The 16,923-nt window shown below is 42.0% G+C and overlaps 1 protein-coding gene across 5 annotated transcripts in view; it reads right to left on the bottom strand.

Annotated features, from left to right (window-relative positions):
* Positions 1–3,539: 3,539 nt before the first annotated feature.
* The window catches only part of GRIA1 (glutamate ionotropic receptor AMPA type subunit 1), a 278,293-nt gene continuing 264,909 nt past the window's right edge, over positions 3,540–16,923 (bottom strand). For 3 of the 5 annotated variants that reach the window (XM_059698981.1, XM_059698980.1, XM_059698979.1), the window contains exons 15-16: positions 12,781–12,915; positions 3,540–6,409 (exon numbers count right to left, since the gene is read on the bottom strand). In XM_059698981.1, coding sequence (XP_059554964.1) covers positions 6,206–6,409; positions 12,781–12,915 — 339 coding nt within the window. In that variant the 3' untranslated portion in view covers positions 3,540–6,205. The remainder of the gene's footprint in view (positions 6,410–12,780; positions 12,916–16,923) is intronic. The other 2 variants (XR_009453116.1, XM_059698982.1) reach the window with 2 other exon arrangements.

Below are 16,923 nucleotides of genomic sequence, written 5' to 3'. Positions count from 1 at the left end.
TTGGGTACTTGCTCTTTCCCAAATAGGTCCTGCCTGTTCTGTCCTTCATGCCCTGAGTTTTTCTGTTTCCCCTTCTCTGAATGCTTTTACTTCTCTGGCAGTGTAATGCCTACATAACCTCAAGGCAACACACAAATGTCATCACCTCCTTCCCTTATTTCCCCAGGCATAAATGACCTCCCCTTCTCTGGACACCAAAGAGCATTTTACCTCTCTCATTCATCAAGTCATTCAACAAATATTGATTGAGGATCTATTATGCTTGAGGCAGACAATGTCCCTGGTCTTGTAAATGTATATTCTAGATAGGAAGAGGGCGATAGTAAGCAAATAAACAAGATATTATTAGGTGGTGATGAATAATGTGAGAAAGTGACTTCAGAGCTAATCTGGATAAGATGGAGAGGGAAGGCTGTTCTGGGCAGATGGTATCTTGAGCTGAGACATAGTTGATAAGAAGCCAGTTCACAAAAGATCTGGTTGAAGAGTTTCAAGCCAAGGAGACAGCAGGTGCAAGGGCCTTGGGATGGAACTAAGTGTGGCATGTTTGAGGAACATGACAGTAGCTGGGGTAGCTGGAAAAGAGTGATCAAGGGAAAAGGGTGGTGAAATGTCCTTAGGAGGTAGTCAAAAAGGTGGAAAGGCAGTGACTTTGGAGAAGACAGACTTGGATTAATATCTAGGCCAAGTCATTGGTTGGCTGAATGACCTTGATTTCTGAACCTCTCTGAACTTTCATTTCCTCATATGTAAATGGGGGTAATAAATCCCCACCTCACAGTATTGTTTTGAGGGCCAAATGAAAGGTATATGAAATCCTAGCATAGTATCAAAGAGAAGTTAAAGTTGTCACCAGCGGGATTCAGAGTGCCCATGAAAAAGCAGCTGATAGGCAGTGCTTTCTGATAGACTGTTTAAAATGCAGGTTGTGGGATTTGGTGACTCTAATGGAAAAAGCCAAATAGTTTGGAAAATAACTGGCTATGTTGAAAGCTGACTCATTTCACAAAGTTGAACCTTCCCTTTCCTGAGGATGTACCTCTGATGATTGTATTTTACCTCCAATGTCTTGTGTTTCTGTCTTCCCCCAACAGAATGTTATTACAAATATACCTAAAGGGCAAAGGAGCATTTAGAGCCCAAGTTGGGGGACTGTGTATTTTCCTTTTTTTTTTTTTATCAGGTGAACTATAAAGGCATTTCTCTTGGGACCATGGGGATTTGACTGTCATCAGGTAACCTGGTTTCTGGTGTTGGTCAAATACCACTATTAATAGTGCTTTGTAGTTTCCAATGATGTTTTCATGAGCATTTTCTTTGGATGGCCCAATTTTAGTGGTTGTCAGTTCTGGCTGCACATTATAATAACGTGATTGTTCAAAACAAATGAAGCAACAATAAAACAACTGTGCCTTCACTCAAACTATATTTGGAGAAGCATCTTGGGAGTGGGTGATTTTGTTTAAAGTTCCCTAGGTGACTCCACTGTGCAGTTAGGGAAGAGAATCACTGCCTATTTTGACATCAGATGTCCCAATTCTTTGATAAGGAAAATGAGGCTCAGAGTATTTAATTTTCTTGCTCAAAGTTGATATGAATAAGGTGAAGCCAGATATTGTGAACCCTAATCTACTGGCCTTTCCATGGTACCACATTGCTTCTCTACTCACAAGGTGATCTTGGGAGAAGTAGCTTCTTATTCAATTACCTCAGTTTTCTTATCTATAAAGTGGGATAATAGTGGATTTCCATAGACATTCTTTCTTAGAGAAAACAGTAGCATTTGGTAAGAAAGGAACTTGCCATCTTGTCTCAATTAGGATAAGTTGATTTTTGACATTATTTCAGTGAAAGATATCCATTGTCATTTCTGTAGGGCTTTGATGACTCCCTCTTAGTATATATCAGAGTGCTACTGATCAGATAACCTGAATAGGGCTATAAAAGATGAAAGACAAGGAAAAGTAGAGGATGTGTGTATCAACTTTCACACTGGCAGAGTCTCCTTGATAGGGGTTTGTCCCAACTAAAGGGCTAGTCTAATACTGTTATGGGGAAACTTTGATTGTTAGGAACTCCATTTTATTTATTTATTTAATTTGCTTTTTTTCAGGAACTCTGTTCTTTAGCTGAGTGTAAGTGCATTGGCCCGTAACCCCAAGAACTGATCATGGTCTTGTACACACAGATGTATAGCTCCATTTCTTCAGAACAGCCCTGAGAATCCTTCCCCAGGCTGAATTAATTATTCTGCAGGGGACCTGCTTTTCAGTTCCCCATCTTCCTTGTTGCCGCCTGGCCTGGATCTATTTTAAAGGAGCTAAAGAAATGCTTTCTCCTCTTCTTCCCTTTTGTCAATTTTGTCTGGATTAGTGATCTCTTATGCCCCAACAGGATAGGTTGACCTTCCCAAAGGTGTGACAAGTGTAGCTTTAACCATTTTCAGTTACTTTGGCATAACCGGAAGGTAGAAACTGTTTCTCTGTTATTTTCCTGACCATCATGCATCATGGCCTGGTTAACAGAGAGGTGTGTAACATAAAGGCTTTGGATTTGAGCAGACCCAGTTCAAATCCCGGCTCTGTCACAGGACTTTGAGCAAGTTAATGTCATCTCTTTAAATCTGAGTTTGTCTTTTGTAAGGCCCTACCTTAGAGGACCATGTCATAATATAAAAGGGTATTAAGTGTGCTTAATATAGTAAGTCCTCAATAAGTGCTCTTATAGCCATTATGATCATTGTTCCAACTATTTGATGGTAAGGTGATAGAGATCAGTTTTCTCCTCATGCTTCTTTATTCAATATCACCCTGAATGGAGATGACTACAGTGGGTGTGGACAATGCCTGGAGCTTCTCACAGGTCTGTTAGCTTCTTTTCCTTCCCCCAACCCTTTTCTATCATGGTAGTTGCTGCCTGAAATGCCACTGTTAGAGCTTTCTTCATTTGTTTTAAAGTTTTGACCCATATTAATATGTAGCGTCCCTTAGGAAAGAAAACATTTGAAGCTGTTCACTATTGAAGTGTCAACGAATGTCAGATTCTTCACAGGAAGCCCTCTTTTTTGAGTAAAATAAAAGCTTTCAGGCAAGAATGAGGGTCATGTGATCTGAGGACCAAGATTATCTACTTAGAAACCTGGCCTAGATTTGGTTTTCTTGTGATTCTCTGCACATCACTTGGCCTCCAGTTTGGGCATGTCTGAGAGACATTCCCTGTGAGCCAACCAGTTCCCTAGAGGTACTGTGACTACTGCAAGTGGCTTCTTATGCAATTGTAACTGTAGCCCTTGAAAATCAAATACCACACTCTGTCTTTTTTGTTTTGTTTTTGTTTTTTGTTATCCTATTTGGATGAATAACTCTTAACAACCCATTTCAGCTGAAATGACTTGTTTGAGATCTGTTTGTGAGTCATGCCTAGTGACCAGCAGTAAAAATTGTACTGGACTTTGGTTCCACAATAAGGAAATCACATAAGCCCTAGAGCTCTGGCTTCAGAAATGGCACAATGGAATGAACAAATATGAAAAGCAGATAATGGATCCACAGTGATTTAATTCTCGGTGATATTTTCAGTTTATGCAAATGCCAAAAGAAAAAAAATCAACCTGGCTACTTGGAAAAAAACAAACAGAAACAAAAAAAAAATATTTAGTGTTTGATCAAGCAAAAATCCTTTCACACATCTGCCAAGAGAGTTAAAACAAATATAGATGTTAAATAAAAGGCCCAGGTACCAAAGAGCAAAATTTAATGAAAGCTAGAATTGTTAAGTATGGGTTCCTGTTGAGAAAAATGTCAATCTTTCAGAGTTTTCCCATTGCTCTATTTTTAAGAAAAGTGTAGTAAAAATACATAATACAAGTTAACTTTTTTTCCCCTTGCTTTTGTTTTTCCTGTCACTTCTCCATTGACAAAAATATCTTCCGTTGGAGTCTTGGACCCCCACTTAACATAGACCCTCATTTTTAGCACAGATGGCCTCTCACCATCAGATCATGTTACTGGTGCTCAGTAGCTGGAGAGGCATCCTACCAGGCCAAAGGCAAAAGGTCTTTGAAGCATGTTAATGGTAGAGGGTTATTTCCAACTTCTCTGAAATGCAGGTTCCCTAATGGCGGGTCATACCAGATTCTGCAGTGGTAGGATAAGGACTGAGAAAAATCTGGCAAGAGGGCAAGGGCTGGGGGAGGACATCAGCTGGAAGTAGTGGAAAGTGATAATCCACCTCAAGGGTCTTGCTTCACGTACCATTCCCACATAGACATGTGAGAGACTGAACAATAACACTTGAGTTGAAAGGGCAAAGAGTTTGATTTTGGAATGATTCTTTGCTATGGCTGATGAAAGAAGAATAAGAGGGACATAGAGGTGGTGGGTTTCCAGTGAGAGAATCTACAGATGAAACCAATCATGCTGCCTACTCGTAGGCAGGCTCCAAAACCTTTTGTTTGTCAATTGCTAATGATAACCCCTAGCAGAGAAGACTGGATAGAGTTGGGGATAAGGGGGACAGCCAGAATATGGTTATCAATAAAAGCTAATGACACATGGCACGCACTGAATCATGCACCTAGGAGATGGCTGCTGGAGAGCTGGAAGCCAATTGCACCAAGAATGAGAGTTGGGATCTCCAAGAAAGCCATGTGCTAGGAACTGCACCCTCCCAACCGAAGTTGAAGTCTGCCTGGGCGTCTCTCCACAAGCCCTGTCACCTCTCCAGTCTTGCTTTAGTTCAGCTTTGTAGTCACGATCTTGGGTGTATTGATTCTGGTCACCAGAATATAACATCTCCATTCTGTTTTAACCAGGGGGAAGGTCTGCCTCCTTGGCTTAAAAGTTGGGGCCAGGGATCTTAAGGACCCCAATGTCATTATCAATTTAATCCATCTCCATGTCGTCCTTCAAATAATTCAGTCTTGGGTATTTTACTTTTTAGAAAGTTGTCTGGCCACATGCTAAAATAACACTTTTATATGGACATGAAAACCCAAGTTATCTGGGTCAACGAAACCCTAAGCGTCATATTCAGCCTCTCAAACCAAAGAGAGGGCACATCATGGAAGGTTCTATTGCTTTTGGGCTTCGGTGAAGCTTCCTTTTCCAAAATTCTTTCGTCACCTTTCTTTTGCACTTAGCTTGAATAGCATTTCCCTCATATCAGAGACTCCAAAGAGAAAAGGAGTCTATTCCTCATGGGGGCTCCTGCTCAGATGTTAAGCAAATGAGAAGCGAAAATCATGGGTGCTTTCTTCCTGGCTGCCAGCTGTTCCCAAGTCTCTATTTGGCTCAGGAGGCCAGTTGCCCTTCAGCCACCAGAGTGCTTTTGGGCATGAATGTAGTCAGAAGGACATACTTCTCAGGGCTGAGGTTGACTCTGTGAAGAAATATACCATTCCAGCTAAGGCCTGTGAGATGGCTCTTACACATTAAAGGAAGCTTTATCGGGGCTTCAAGCAATAACTTCATGAGTCCTCCTCTGAGTGCACACTTGCCTGTGCCCTCTCCGCCACCCTTGGTCTCACTTTCTTTTCACAGGCATTCTCAGCTAAATCAGTGTTTAGGCAGTGCTCTGTCTGGGGAAAGCAGCTCCCTCCTTCAATGACCTCCATCTTCATCCAGGGCTTGAAGCCATAGGCTGGAGGGTAACTTAGAGAGCTCCCATGGCGAATTAGTTTGAAAGTTGCTTTTTTCCTTTTGCTTGCTTTTAAGTGGAACAAACCTGTAATCTCCAATCTGAAAACTGAAGAGGGGTGGGTAAGGAGTTGGGAATAAGAAGTAAGGAGAAGGAAGGGGCCTAACAGAACCTGCAAACCACGAATATTAGTAAGAAAAAAATTGCACACACTAAGACACATTAACAAATGAATTAAAAGAAAACAGTACAGTTTCCTCATTAGTGTTCTGATGACACCATTGTCAGAAACACAAGCTCTTTTAGATAGGGTTATTTCCCCTTATTGCAGTGCAGTGTGATTTATCATCCTTACTTAGCAACGGAAAAGGGTGAAAGAACATCAAAAAAGGAAAAGGGATAGCAGAGTGGTTTTCAATTCTTCAGGAAAATCTGTTGAATCCTCCTCCTTGTGGTCGTAGTGGTTGGTGGTGGTTGCGTTTCATTTTGTTGTTTTTGGCACTGAAGGGCTTGGGATGGGGTTGGAGGAGCCCGAGCCTGCTCCCCAAGGGATCTCCATCTGTTCCAGTTATAATCCTGTGGCTCCCAAGGGCATCCCTGAACTGTGGCTCATGCAGGGAATTGATTGCATGGACTTGGGGAAGTCATGGCTGACCACTCGGCCATTCTCTCCACTACCACCACCACCACTGGCTCCTGCCCCGCTGTTTCGGGGGAGTGTCGATGTCCGTATGGCTTCATTGATGGATTGCTGTGGGATCAAACAGAAACCCTTTTTAGGAGGACCATGGGGTTCTTCCCCAGGTCCTTGGCAATGATTGGCAAGGAGAAAGAGTCAACACTGGACTTAAAATGTCACCCCTATCCTTTTACACATCCAACTCCCTTTCTATTCTGTAATGCTGATTTTGACTTCCCGTGACCTCACAAAACTGTTGCACGGCTCTGGAAAAGTCCGATCCCCTGTCTGGACCTTAAGTTCTCTGTTTAATGAGGTTTGCTGGACTGGGTGACCTTTAAGATCCTTTCCGGTTCTTATATTCTGCGTTTTCTAAAGCTGGAATAGTTCTATGGTTGTAAAGCAACATGAACCAAATGGAAAGGCTCTGGAAATGGAGTTTAGAAAACTTGGATTTTAGTTCTAGTTCTGACATTAACTATTCATGTGACCCTGTGCGTATCTCCTTACATCTCTAGATCATTTAAATCTCCAGGTTTATGAAATATGATTATCTATGTACCTACAGGCTTTTATTAGCAAGAGTGATGCCACTATGCCAGCGGTTCTCAACCTGTGGGTTGCGACTCCTTTGGCGGTCGAATGACCCTTTCACAGGGTTCGCCTAAGACCATCCTGCATATCAGATATTTACATTACGATTCATAACAGTAGCAACAATACAGTTATGAAGTAGCAACGAAAATAATTTTATGGTTGGGTCACAACATGAGGAACTGTGTTTAAAGGGTCAGAAGGTTGAGAACCACTGCACTATGTGAACAATTATTTGAAATGTTAAAAATTAAGGCTGTGTTATTGTTGGATTAAAATAAAAACCTATCTCTGATTTACTTCAGGGAAAATGCTATCCTATTGCTGGCAGCATGTGTTAAGGGAATGTAGGACTTACTTGAATAACACAATAAGCAAATGTAATTGCAAAGGGGCATGTGCTAAAGAAAATGTGAATGCATTGCAAGGATCATTATCAATGGGAAGGATCAAATGCTTCCCATCAGCACATATCACCTGCAATTCCAAATTGACTTCAGATCAGTGCTGATAAGCTTTGTGATTTCTAGATGGTTGGAATCCTAGATATGAAAAGGACTCCAATAATCATCCCAAGATCAGATGAGTTAGCAGGAATGTTCAAGAACACAATATGGGGTTAAAACCATATCCTACTAGACAAGAAAAAGGGTTCTGTTCTGAATTCCTTTGGAGAAAGAAACTTCATGATATGAAATCCAAATCCTTATTTCTTCCTCTCACTCTAACTTCCCATTAAAATATCCTCATAGAATTTTTGAGGTGGGGCTTTTTTTGTGTGTGAGAATCAACATAAAGAAGAATTATCTATAAGTTGGGAGGTTTCTTTCTTGAAGGCCAACCCTACTCATCCTGTATTCTGTTCTCACATTTTTCTTGAAGCCATCCTAGACTGTACCAGCAATTGCTGGACCCCCTCACCTTAGTACTCATACATTATGCATTCTCTTGTAACAGTTCTGCTTCAGGTATGTAAGTTTCATCTTCTTTAAGGGAGCTATCTGGAGAGGGGCAAGGACCATGTCTTTTCATTCCTTAACTATCTCCCAGAGTGTCCAGCTTACAGTAGGTTGCTTAATCGATATCCCACCTAGGATCCTTCTTAAAAATTGTATGGCTTTCCTCTTTGCATATCATTATATTCTAGTGGCCAGAGAAGAGTGTCTACCTACTGTGTGGCCAGACAGACTAACCAGGGCAGTTTTAACTCAATTTTTGTTCTTTCTGCAATACTTTGGTGGGAATATCTTTTTATTGATGGCAAGTCTGTCAATGTTTTTCAATGTTATTTCTTTTTAAATCAACGATTCAGACAAATTTGCCCCATATGATGCTCCCTCACTGGTTTTGTCTCCCCCCCAAACCCTCAGAGTTGATTTATTTATATTCTGTCTTGGTTGTCCTCCACTGAAGAGGAAGTTTGGATTGCATTCTTCTGAGTCAAGGCCAAATAAATACCCCTGTAATGCTCTATGGGGGAAATGAGAAATGAAAATATGAAGAATTAATGGTTACTTATTCTCACCTAAAAAATGTTGAAAAGAAAATAACTTTGTGTCTGTAAAATATGGAAACGTCTATAGATTAACTTGAAATGTCTACCTCCTATTATTTTTCTCTGTCTCATCCCTTTAATTAAAAACAAAAAGTTTAAAGTTCATCCTAATGACCTTGGTCTTTATTTCTGAAAAGGTCTCACACATTCCCATTAAAGTTGGTGGTACTTGTTGAATTTATCTTAAAGGAAAAGATTGGTGGCACAGTCAACATTGCTGCCTATCAAAGTGTGAGAGAACATAGCCCAACATGTAGTTAAAACCCTCTAACATCATGTCATTGAGCATTGGCTTTCAAGGAAGCTGAGGCTTCTCAGAGGTCCGTGACTCCATACATCTATTGGTGGTGGGTACAGCCTGCTTACTGGTTTCCTTTCTAACACTTTTATGGATCTCAGGAGAAGAGATGAAGAGAGCCCAAACTTTGGAGTGGAAAGCAATGCCAAAAATGACTAGCTCACTAGTTCAAACTTGGCTGCACATTGGAATCACTTGGGGAATTTTAGAAAACGACAACAAACAACAACACTGAAGCCTGAGACCTAATTCCAAAGATGTTGACTTGAGAGGGTAGTGTGTGGCCTGGACATCCTGAGTTTTAAAACTCCCCAGGTGATTCAGTTATATAAGCAAGGTTGAAATACACTGATCTAATTTCATTCACTTTATAGAGAAACTGAGGACTTATGACTGACCTGCTAAAGCTTACAATTATGGAGTCTAGTGCCTTTTAACTATGGTTCTTCCTGCTCTCTCCCCCCCCCCCCCCGCCCTGTAGCTAATCTGTCATAAGTGGAAGCAGTTTCCCTTTTTGCCTTGGGGAAATGTGGTTTTCCCTTGTCCATTTTTGACATACCCGCTGTTTTTAAATGTCATCCTTAGAGTTATTGTTTTGAAATTCATACTCAGGGAGAAAAGGGTGAGTGAAAAGTTCAAAGTTGGCTCTTCAGAGACTCATTTCATTTCTCTAACATTGATTGCATCCCAACTTCTCAGCTGCTTGTTTTCTAAGAAAAGTCTGCCCAGGCTCCACACATCATAGAGCACCCTAATAAAAGCTCAAACCTCAGTAATGACCTTATCCTAGCACGTGTGCTAAGAGCCAGAGTGACCGCCTGCTGGGATGGATGCACCTCCACCTTCCCCCATTACCAGGTCTCTCAGCTCCTCATTAATTCCACAGAAATGTGCAAAGCCTCAATTGCAGTGGCTTACACACGGCCTGTGTTAGTATAGCCACATGCAGTTTTGAAAGGTCATCGGCTTTTCTGGGGGTGGGAGAGGCTGGGGGTTATTTTCCTTTAGGAGCAGCTAAGAACTCAGGTTCTGGTTTGTCTTCCAGGCAGAGGGAAGAAGTGGAGGGTATGAGAAGTAGAGAATCCAATTTGAAGTTTGTCTTAGGTTATATTTTGCTGCTTTATGACAATTTAAATTAGACACAACTGTTTTGGTTGCCTGAATCCCTCTCTGAGCTCCCAACTCTTACATTTTTTCTCTTCCTTCAGTCTTCCTGTATCCTGGTCACCCTTGCCTTATTCCAATTTCTGGGCAAGAGTTCTCATGTTTAGGTCTCTCACACTTGTGCAACATTTCCTGGCAACTCTCTTCCCCTGAATTTCTTTCGTACTTCAGATCTGTTAAACATTGCTTTCTCAAGGAAGCCTTTCTGACCTGCCTAGCCACCATTCCCCGATCACAACTTGACTGCACTGGGCATTTTTCTTTGTAACACTCATTGGATACGTGTATTTGCTTATTTTCTGTCTTCTCCATCAAACTCTCAGTGTTCTGAGAGCAGACACTGTGTCTGTTTTGTTCCCAGCTACATCCCCAGTGCTGAGCAATGACTAGCATATGGTTATTATGGAGATCTTACTATGGTCCAGACATATTGCTAAGCTCTTTATGTCCATTTTTTCATATAATTGTCACAATAATTTTATGAGATATGAACTACCATTAGCTCCATTTCACAGAAAATGAGGATCAAAGAGCTATTGAAACTTATCTAAGATTATACAGTTAATAAATAGAGCAAGTGGGATTATATTCAGACATTCAGATTCCAGAACCTGTGCTTTAGACCATTATACTGCACTGTATCCTAAGGGAGAAGTGAGAAAGTGCTGCTGTGATGGGTACTGGGCAATCCCAAACCCAGGGGTTTGGGTTATGGTCCATGGGAGGATTTTAGGGAGTTATAAAGGCTGCAGTTCACCTAACTCTTCTCCTGTTCCCCTTGTCGCCTCTTGAGTGGCCTTTTGTCACTTTGAAGGGTAAGTTAGGGGAGCCTTTAAGTTCTGGATGTAATAGATAAAGGAAGCTTTGTGTAGGTTCTAGGAGACCTTGTTGTGTTTAGCTAAACCCCTTGAAAATCTAGACTGGGTTTAGGGTCTAAGGCCCATGCTTTTGCTATGTTTTGTCCTTGGACCTGGTTGTGGGTGAATTGGTCAAAGGTAGGATTTAGGTGTTTCTAGGACCTTTGGCCAGATACTATCACACTACCATCCCTTAACTGTCCCTGTCATTATATCTTAGGGAAGTCACCTTTTGAATAGGCCCTATGGGGCAGAAGACGGGAAGAGCTTGTGTAAAGGCACATGCATGGAAAGCATAGGTGAGTAGCTGGAGTATGGAGTATGTAAGGAGAGCAGATTGCCTGGGAAGGGAAACTAGGATGGAGCCATGACATGGAAATGCTGAATGCCAGGACAGAAGGCCCTCCTCCCCAAACTTCCAGTGTCTGTGTACAGAACTGAATACAGAGTTTCCAAACCAGGGAAATAAATGTCCAGCAATATCTTCTCTAAGAATGATCTTAGAGATATGTGTAGGGCTGATGGCAGAAGTCTATAGTTGTGATTTAGTAGTGGGTGTGCTGAGCTTGGTAGCACTTGAATATTGTAAAATGGGCACCTTAGGGTGCATTCTAGGAGAGTCAGTCCTACCAATAAATCTTTTTAGTCTAGTCAAGTCAAGGTAACAGCCTATGGTACATAGCTTAGAGTTACTATGCTTGTCTCTACTTCTGTTGGTTTGAATTCCACTTGTCCTCCCTCTTAATTTCTGCCTCTTCCTGGAAGACTTCTCTAATTTCTTTTTCCTGTATATTGCTATAGGCCTTCCTATCTATACCATAGGTTGCTTCATTGAGTAATTTTTCTGTCATTCTTTGTTGAAGGTGCTGAAGGCCACAGGTTGCATCTAAGTCCTCTCTCTGTCTCCTCAGGATGTCTTGCTCATGGTTTTGTTCCCATGATTACCACTTCTATAAATATTTTTTTATTGAAGCTAAATGATGAAATGTGAGGGGCCTTGAAGATCATGTAATCCAACTCCCTTTGTATACTTCAATCTATATTCTTGCCAAGAATTATTTAGCCTCTACTTGTATGCCTCCAGTTGTGGGGTGCATGCTACTTATTGGGACAGTCCATCCCATTTCTGGATAACTCTGAAAGAAAAGTAGGTCTCTCTTACTGTGCTAACATCTGCTCTCCATAGCTTTTGATCATTAGTTCTTGCACACTTTCAGATCCCACAGAACTAGTTTGTTTTCTTTCCCACTTGAAAAGTCTTCATATTTTTACAGGTAATTCTCATATCCTCCATAATTCTTCTCTTCTCCAGTTAGTTGCCTTCAGCTATATTTGATGTGGTTTGGGGTTATCTAGTGAATCTTTTTACCTTTCTCTGTGCATGATGTTGTTTGCCAAAGCTTGTCTCACAATGTAGTAGCTAAGAAAAGACCTAATTCACCAAGCATGGCAAGATCATCTATTTTGCAGAGGGTGGACACCCTCTCTCTTATATTGGGAGCTACATTCCTATTAATGCAAGCTCAGCAAGAATCTACCTTTGTAGCCATCACTCTTGCCTCATGCTGTGTTCACTGTCCACTTCAACTCTTAACTTTTAATCTCACTATCCCATCTTTGGCCAAAGTATTTATTTTCTTGTGCCTTATGTTTATTGTTTTCTTCCCTTCCCTTCCCTTCCTTTCCCTCCCCCCTTCCCTCCTTTTCCCTCCCTCCCTCCCTCCCTCTCTCCCTCCCGCCCTCCCTCCTTTCCTTCCTTCCTTCCTTCCTTCCTTCCTTCCTTCCTTCCTTCCTTCCTTCCTTCCTTCCTTCCTTCCTTCCTTCCTTCCTTCCTTCCTTCCTTCCTTCCCCCGTTCCCTGTCACCTTCCTCATAGCAGCTTTCTGGGCTGACTTCAACCTCCTGTCACTCCCACCCTTTCTAATAGAGAGACTCCCAGGAAACCCAGCTGTGTAATAGAACAGGTTAGGGGAAAAGGTCTGGGAAGACGATGCCACCTTCATCCGCTTGGACTCGCTACGGGATTTGTAGCAGAACTCGATTAAGGCAACCAGCATGGCTAGTCCAAGTCCTCCGATCAGGATGTAGAACACGCCCGCCACATTGCTGAGGCTCAGAGCGCTTGTCTTGTCCTAGGAAGAGGAGAAGGGAAAGGGGGGAGGGGAACAGAGTAAAGTGAGCCAAGAGACTAGAGACCATCTAAGTAACAGTATTTTACACGCATACACTCAGCCCCATCACCCTCTTCAATATTCATAATAGTAGGAAAGGCTTTTTATTAACTGACAGTATTAAACATTCCCCAGAAAAATGTGTGTATGTGTGTGTATAACAATTTTCCAAGCATCATGAATATGTTTAATTTATAATTACATTCCACCCCCCATGCCTGATCTGGGGGGGATGCCACAAGAAATTTAGGGCAGCTTCTATCAAGATCTATACCTTTGAGTTTACCCCATTCTTTCAGAAAATTGTCCCTTAGTTTTCAGCTCAGTTTCTGCGCTGTAGCCCTTCTGTTGCTCAGCAACACATTTGCCTTGCTTATTATGTCTCTGAGCATTTTTCTGTGAGTTGGTACTTAAAAAATGAACTTTACCTTATATGTGCATTTGATTTCAATTTAATAAGACAGTTATTATACATATAATAAAAGATATACCAATGTATACATTTAACTTACTGCTCTGAGGCCTAATTTAGGGAAAAACTGGGGGCTTGGAATAGTAAAAAGTCAGTGAAGTAGAAATATGGGTCTATTAAATCCTAATGATTATGCTTAATTAGTGTCATTTTTCTGTTGGAGGTGCTTGCTGAAAACCACTGTAGACAGACTCAGGTGGCTGAATTTAGAAATCTGTTGCCTGCGGTACAAGGTCTTGCACTGGCTTTGGATGAGGGTCATGGAGCAAGGTGCATAATTTCTAAGGGCTTGGGATAAGTACCCATGTCCAGAAGGGGGTGACATAGCTTGCTTTGAGGAGCCTGAGAAAGGTGGGGACTGAGGGGACAACATCTTCCCAAGTGGTGAAAACAATCAAACAAAACTGGTGGTCATAGTGGCAGGCAGTGGCTCAGGGAGTGAGGAATCTGTTTAGTGAAATTCTTGACATAAGCACGAGAACATCTTTAAGTCCTGAAAGAATGAATACCTATCCCCAGATGTCATGATGGCTCTACCACCTTTGCTTATAGTGTTTGCTCAGGTACAAATTTCTCATTGAAATAAATAAAATGCACACCCCAGATGGCACAGGCATATAACACAATTGATTGGTTGGTGGCACTGGATAGATATAGCTTTTACATCTCTCTTTGTGTATTTTTTTTCAAGTGGGGATGTAGGTGAGCCACACAAAGGGTGAACTGTCTTGCCCTAGGGATTCCTTTGACATCTGCCAATTAGAATCTGGGCATGTGGAAAGGGGTCTGTTGTTGACCGTTCTACTTGGTGCATTGTACAGGATTCAGCAGGGCTGATCTTGGGAACTGCAGCTGGAAAATAGCAGCATGTCTTCCCTCCCCAGAAGCATCCTTATCCAGGAGAGTTAACTAAAGCACACCCCTTTGGTGGTTTCCTATATTGGTAAAACAGATGGCCTTTGAATATGGGTTACACTTGGAAAGGCATATTCTGGCTTTGGAAGAAGTGGAAATGACTATTCAAAGGAGTAGAATTTCATCTGCTCTGGTGTAATGGTCTGATAAAGGAAATGTGCAAAAATGAGTATCGTGCTTGGTTCAAGAGTTGGTTGAACAAGCAAATTCCACATGGCATGACATTTTGGAACACTCAAAATATCTCCCTGTTTGTTGTTCAGGAGGTTTATAATTCTGCTTCTGGATAGTAATTTAGAGCCCTTGGAGTAATCGTGGTTAGCAGAAGTTCCCATAAAACTTTTCTGTGTGGATAGGGCTAGGGTTGTGATAGGGTGGCATGTTAATGTATTATCAGCTCACATCTTAGAAAGAAGTGTAGTGACAGTGATGCACAGAGGGAGTGGGTGAAGAACAGGCCTGGGGGAAGGTGGCAGACAAAAGGCTGGGAGGAAAAGAAAATGTCCTACTAACTTCACAAGCTGACCAGCCTTTCATTAGCTGAAGTACAACATGCCTCTCTGGACCACCAAAGCTCTTTCTGTTTCCTTCCTCATGGTCTTTTCAAGTTCACCTTGGTAGTGGATAGCCTTCAAGGATAAGGGAGTGGTGGGCATCTTCTTTTGTTACTATTTTTAGAAAAAGAAAACTAAGAGAGCATCTGCTTCCCTGGCTGTAGGAGGTGGAGTGTCCACTTCTGGTATATCTGGGAAGGAAGTAGGGCTAGATATTCACATGGAAGTGGAGGTTGAGGGTATATTCTATATAACTGCAGAACGAGGAAGGCCCAGTGACTGAGCATTTGCTTATGTTTGGATATGGAGAACTTCCCTCACTCCCAAAGGAGGTCTCTGGCCCATGGAGACCAGTGTATGTATGTGTGTGTGTGTGTGTGGGGGGGCGCACATCCCATACAAACAAAGGAGTAAAGTAGATGGCATTGGGACTGCCACATCTTGTAGAGCACACAGTGCCATTGATCCTTCTTTATGCCAACACATTTCTGTAGTAGCAGGGGTCAGGGAAAACTCTGGAATGAACAGGGCACCTGGGTCCTATCACGACCAATATCAGAAAGCAAACTTAGATTAGCACAATTGTCCAAATTTGACACAATTTGATAGGGTGTGGAATGAAGGGCTGGTGTTGGTGTCATCGTAGCCCATATGTTTGAGGAGTTTCCATGTAGATATGGTTTTATGATGTTGCTTATATGTGCCATTAGCTTTTTGATAGCACTGAATTTACTTCTTTTAAAGAAGGCCCAAGGCCCTGATCTTCTGTTCATTTGCCCTTATTGACTCTATTTGACTCACTTGGTTGGAATATGATGAGGTATTTTAAGAGATAAACAACAATCCCTTTTATTTGAGGACCAGACCTCTGATTCCTCCTCTAGCCCATCGTATTCCTACAAGAAGGGACTTCCTCACAGATTTGAGTACAAACGGCTATGTTCATGCTTCACAGGCAGGTTACAAGCTTCCCAGCTATGACCAGTGAAAGGGGAAAGATGGAATTTGAATCTTCTGACACCCCTCTGGGGACCACATTTACCTCCCATCTCATAGCAGCTGCATTCCCCAAAGCCAGGCAGCTTGTTGGTGGGAGTGAAAAAGTCACAACTTGTCTTCCACCAGGAGGGGGACAGAGAGTGACAGTACTGAGAAGAATGACAGGTGAAAAGAAAAACAAAAATTCCATCTTTCAGAATTGTTGGGCTTGTTGTTATGGTGATGAGCCCTCCCCCCCTTCATCTGTTCTCCTTAACCTGTTTTCTTATTTGCTGCTTCTGTCACATGGAAGGAGATTTTTTTCTTTTTCATATTTTTCTGTGCTCTTCCCATGTAATGGGGGACTGTCCTAGACTCCCTCTGTGTTTCTGAGCCAACATCCCTTCCAAGAATGTATGGCTGTTGTGAGTCTTTGTGAGGAGGTTTGAGCCAGGCCTGAGGCAGATAAACTTGGAGGTTTTGAAATGACTTACGTAGAAAGTTTTAGGGAGAAGTCTAGGCCTTTGGCCATAACACATCCCTGCACCGAGACTGTGCTGCCCCTTACCTAAGGCCTGCTAAATAAGAACTAAGTTTCAGGGTTCTCCAAATGCTTCCATTCCTTCTTATCTTCCTGGTGAGAGTATGAACTCCTACATAGCAAAGGCTGCAACTTATGCTCTTACCTACATTACACAGGAGTTCTACACATTTTCTGATGTGTGTACAACTAGAGTTTTAGGGGCTGCTGCAAGCCTTCCACCTGCTAACTCTGTAACCAGATCTTGCCTTTCAGGGCCATGAGGAAAGCCCAACCCCTCTTCCATCTATTAGCCTGTCTGCTATAATGGGCTTTCTCTTGTGCTTTTCCAACACTTAATGGTTTGGGCAATGAGCCATTTTTTCTGATGGTTATTTTCTGGGAGGGAAGATTGAGTGGCTGGCTAGGCTCACTCCCTAGCTAGGATCAAAGTGAGGAAGCTATGGGAAGGTGGATTTAATTCAACTAAAGGAAGACCTTTCCACTGTCCAAACATGGAATGCCCTGCC

This window comes from Myotis daubentonii, chromosome 5 (genome assembly GCF_963259705.1).
Source record: "Myotis daubentonii chromosome 5, mMyoDau2.1, whole genome shotgun sequence".
NCBI lineage: Eukaryota > Metazoa > Chordata > Mammalia > Chiroptera > Vespertilionidae > Myotis > Myotis daubentonii.
This window is presented reverse-complemented; position numbering and strand designations above follow the sequence as displayed.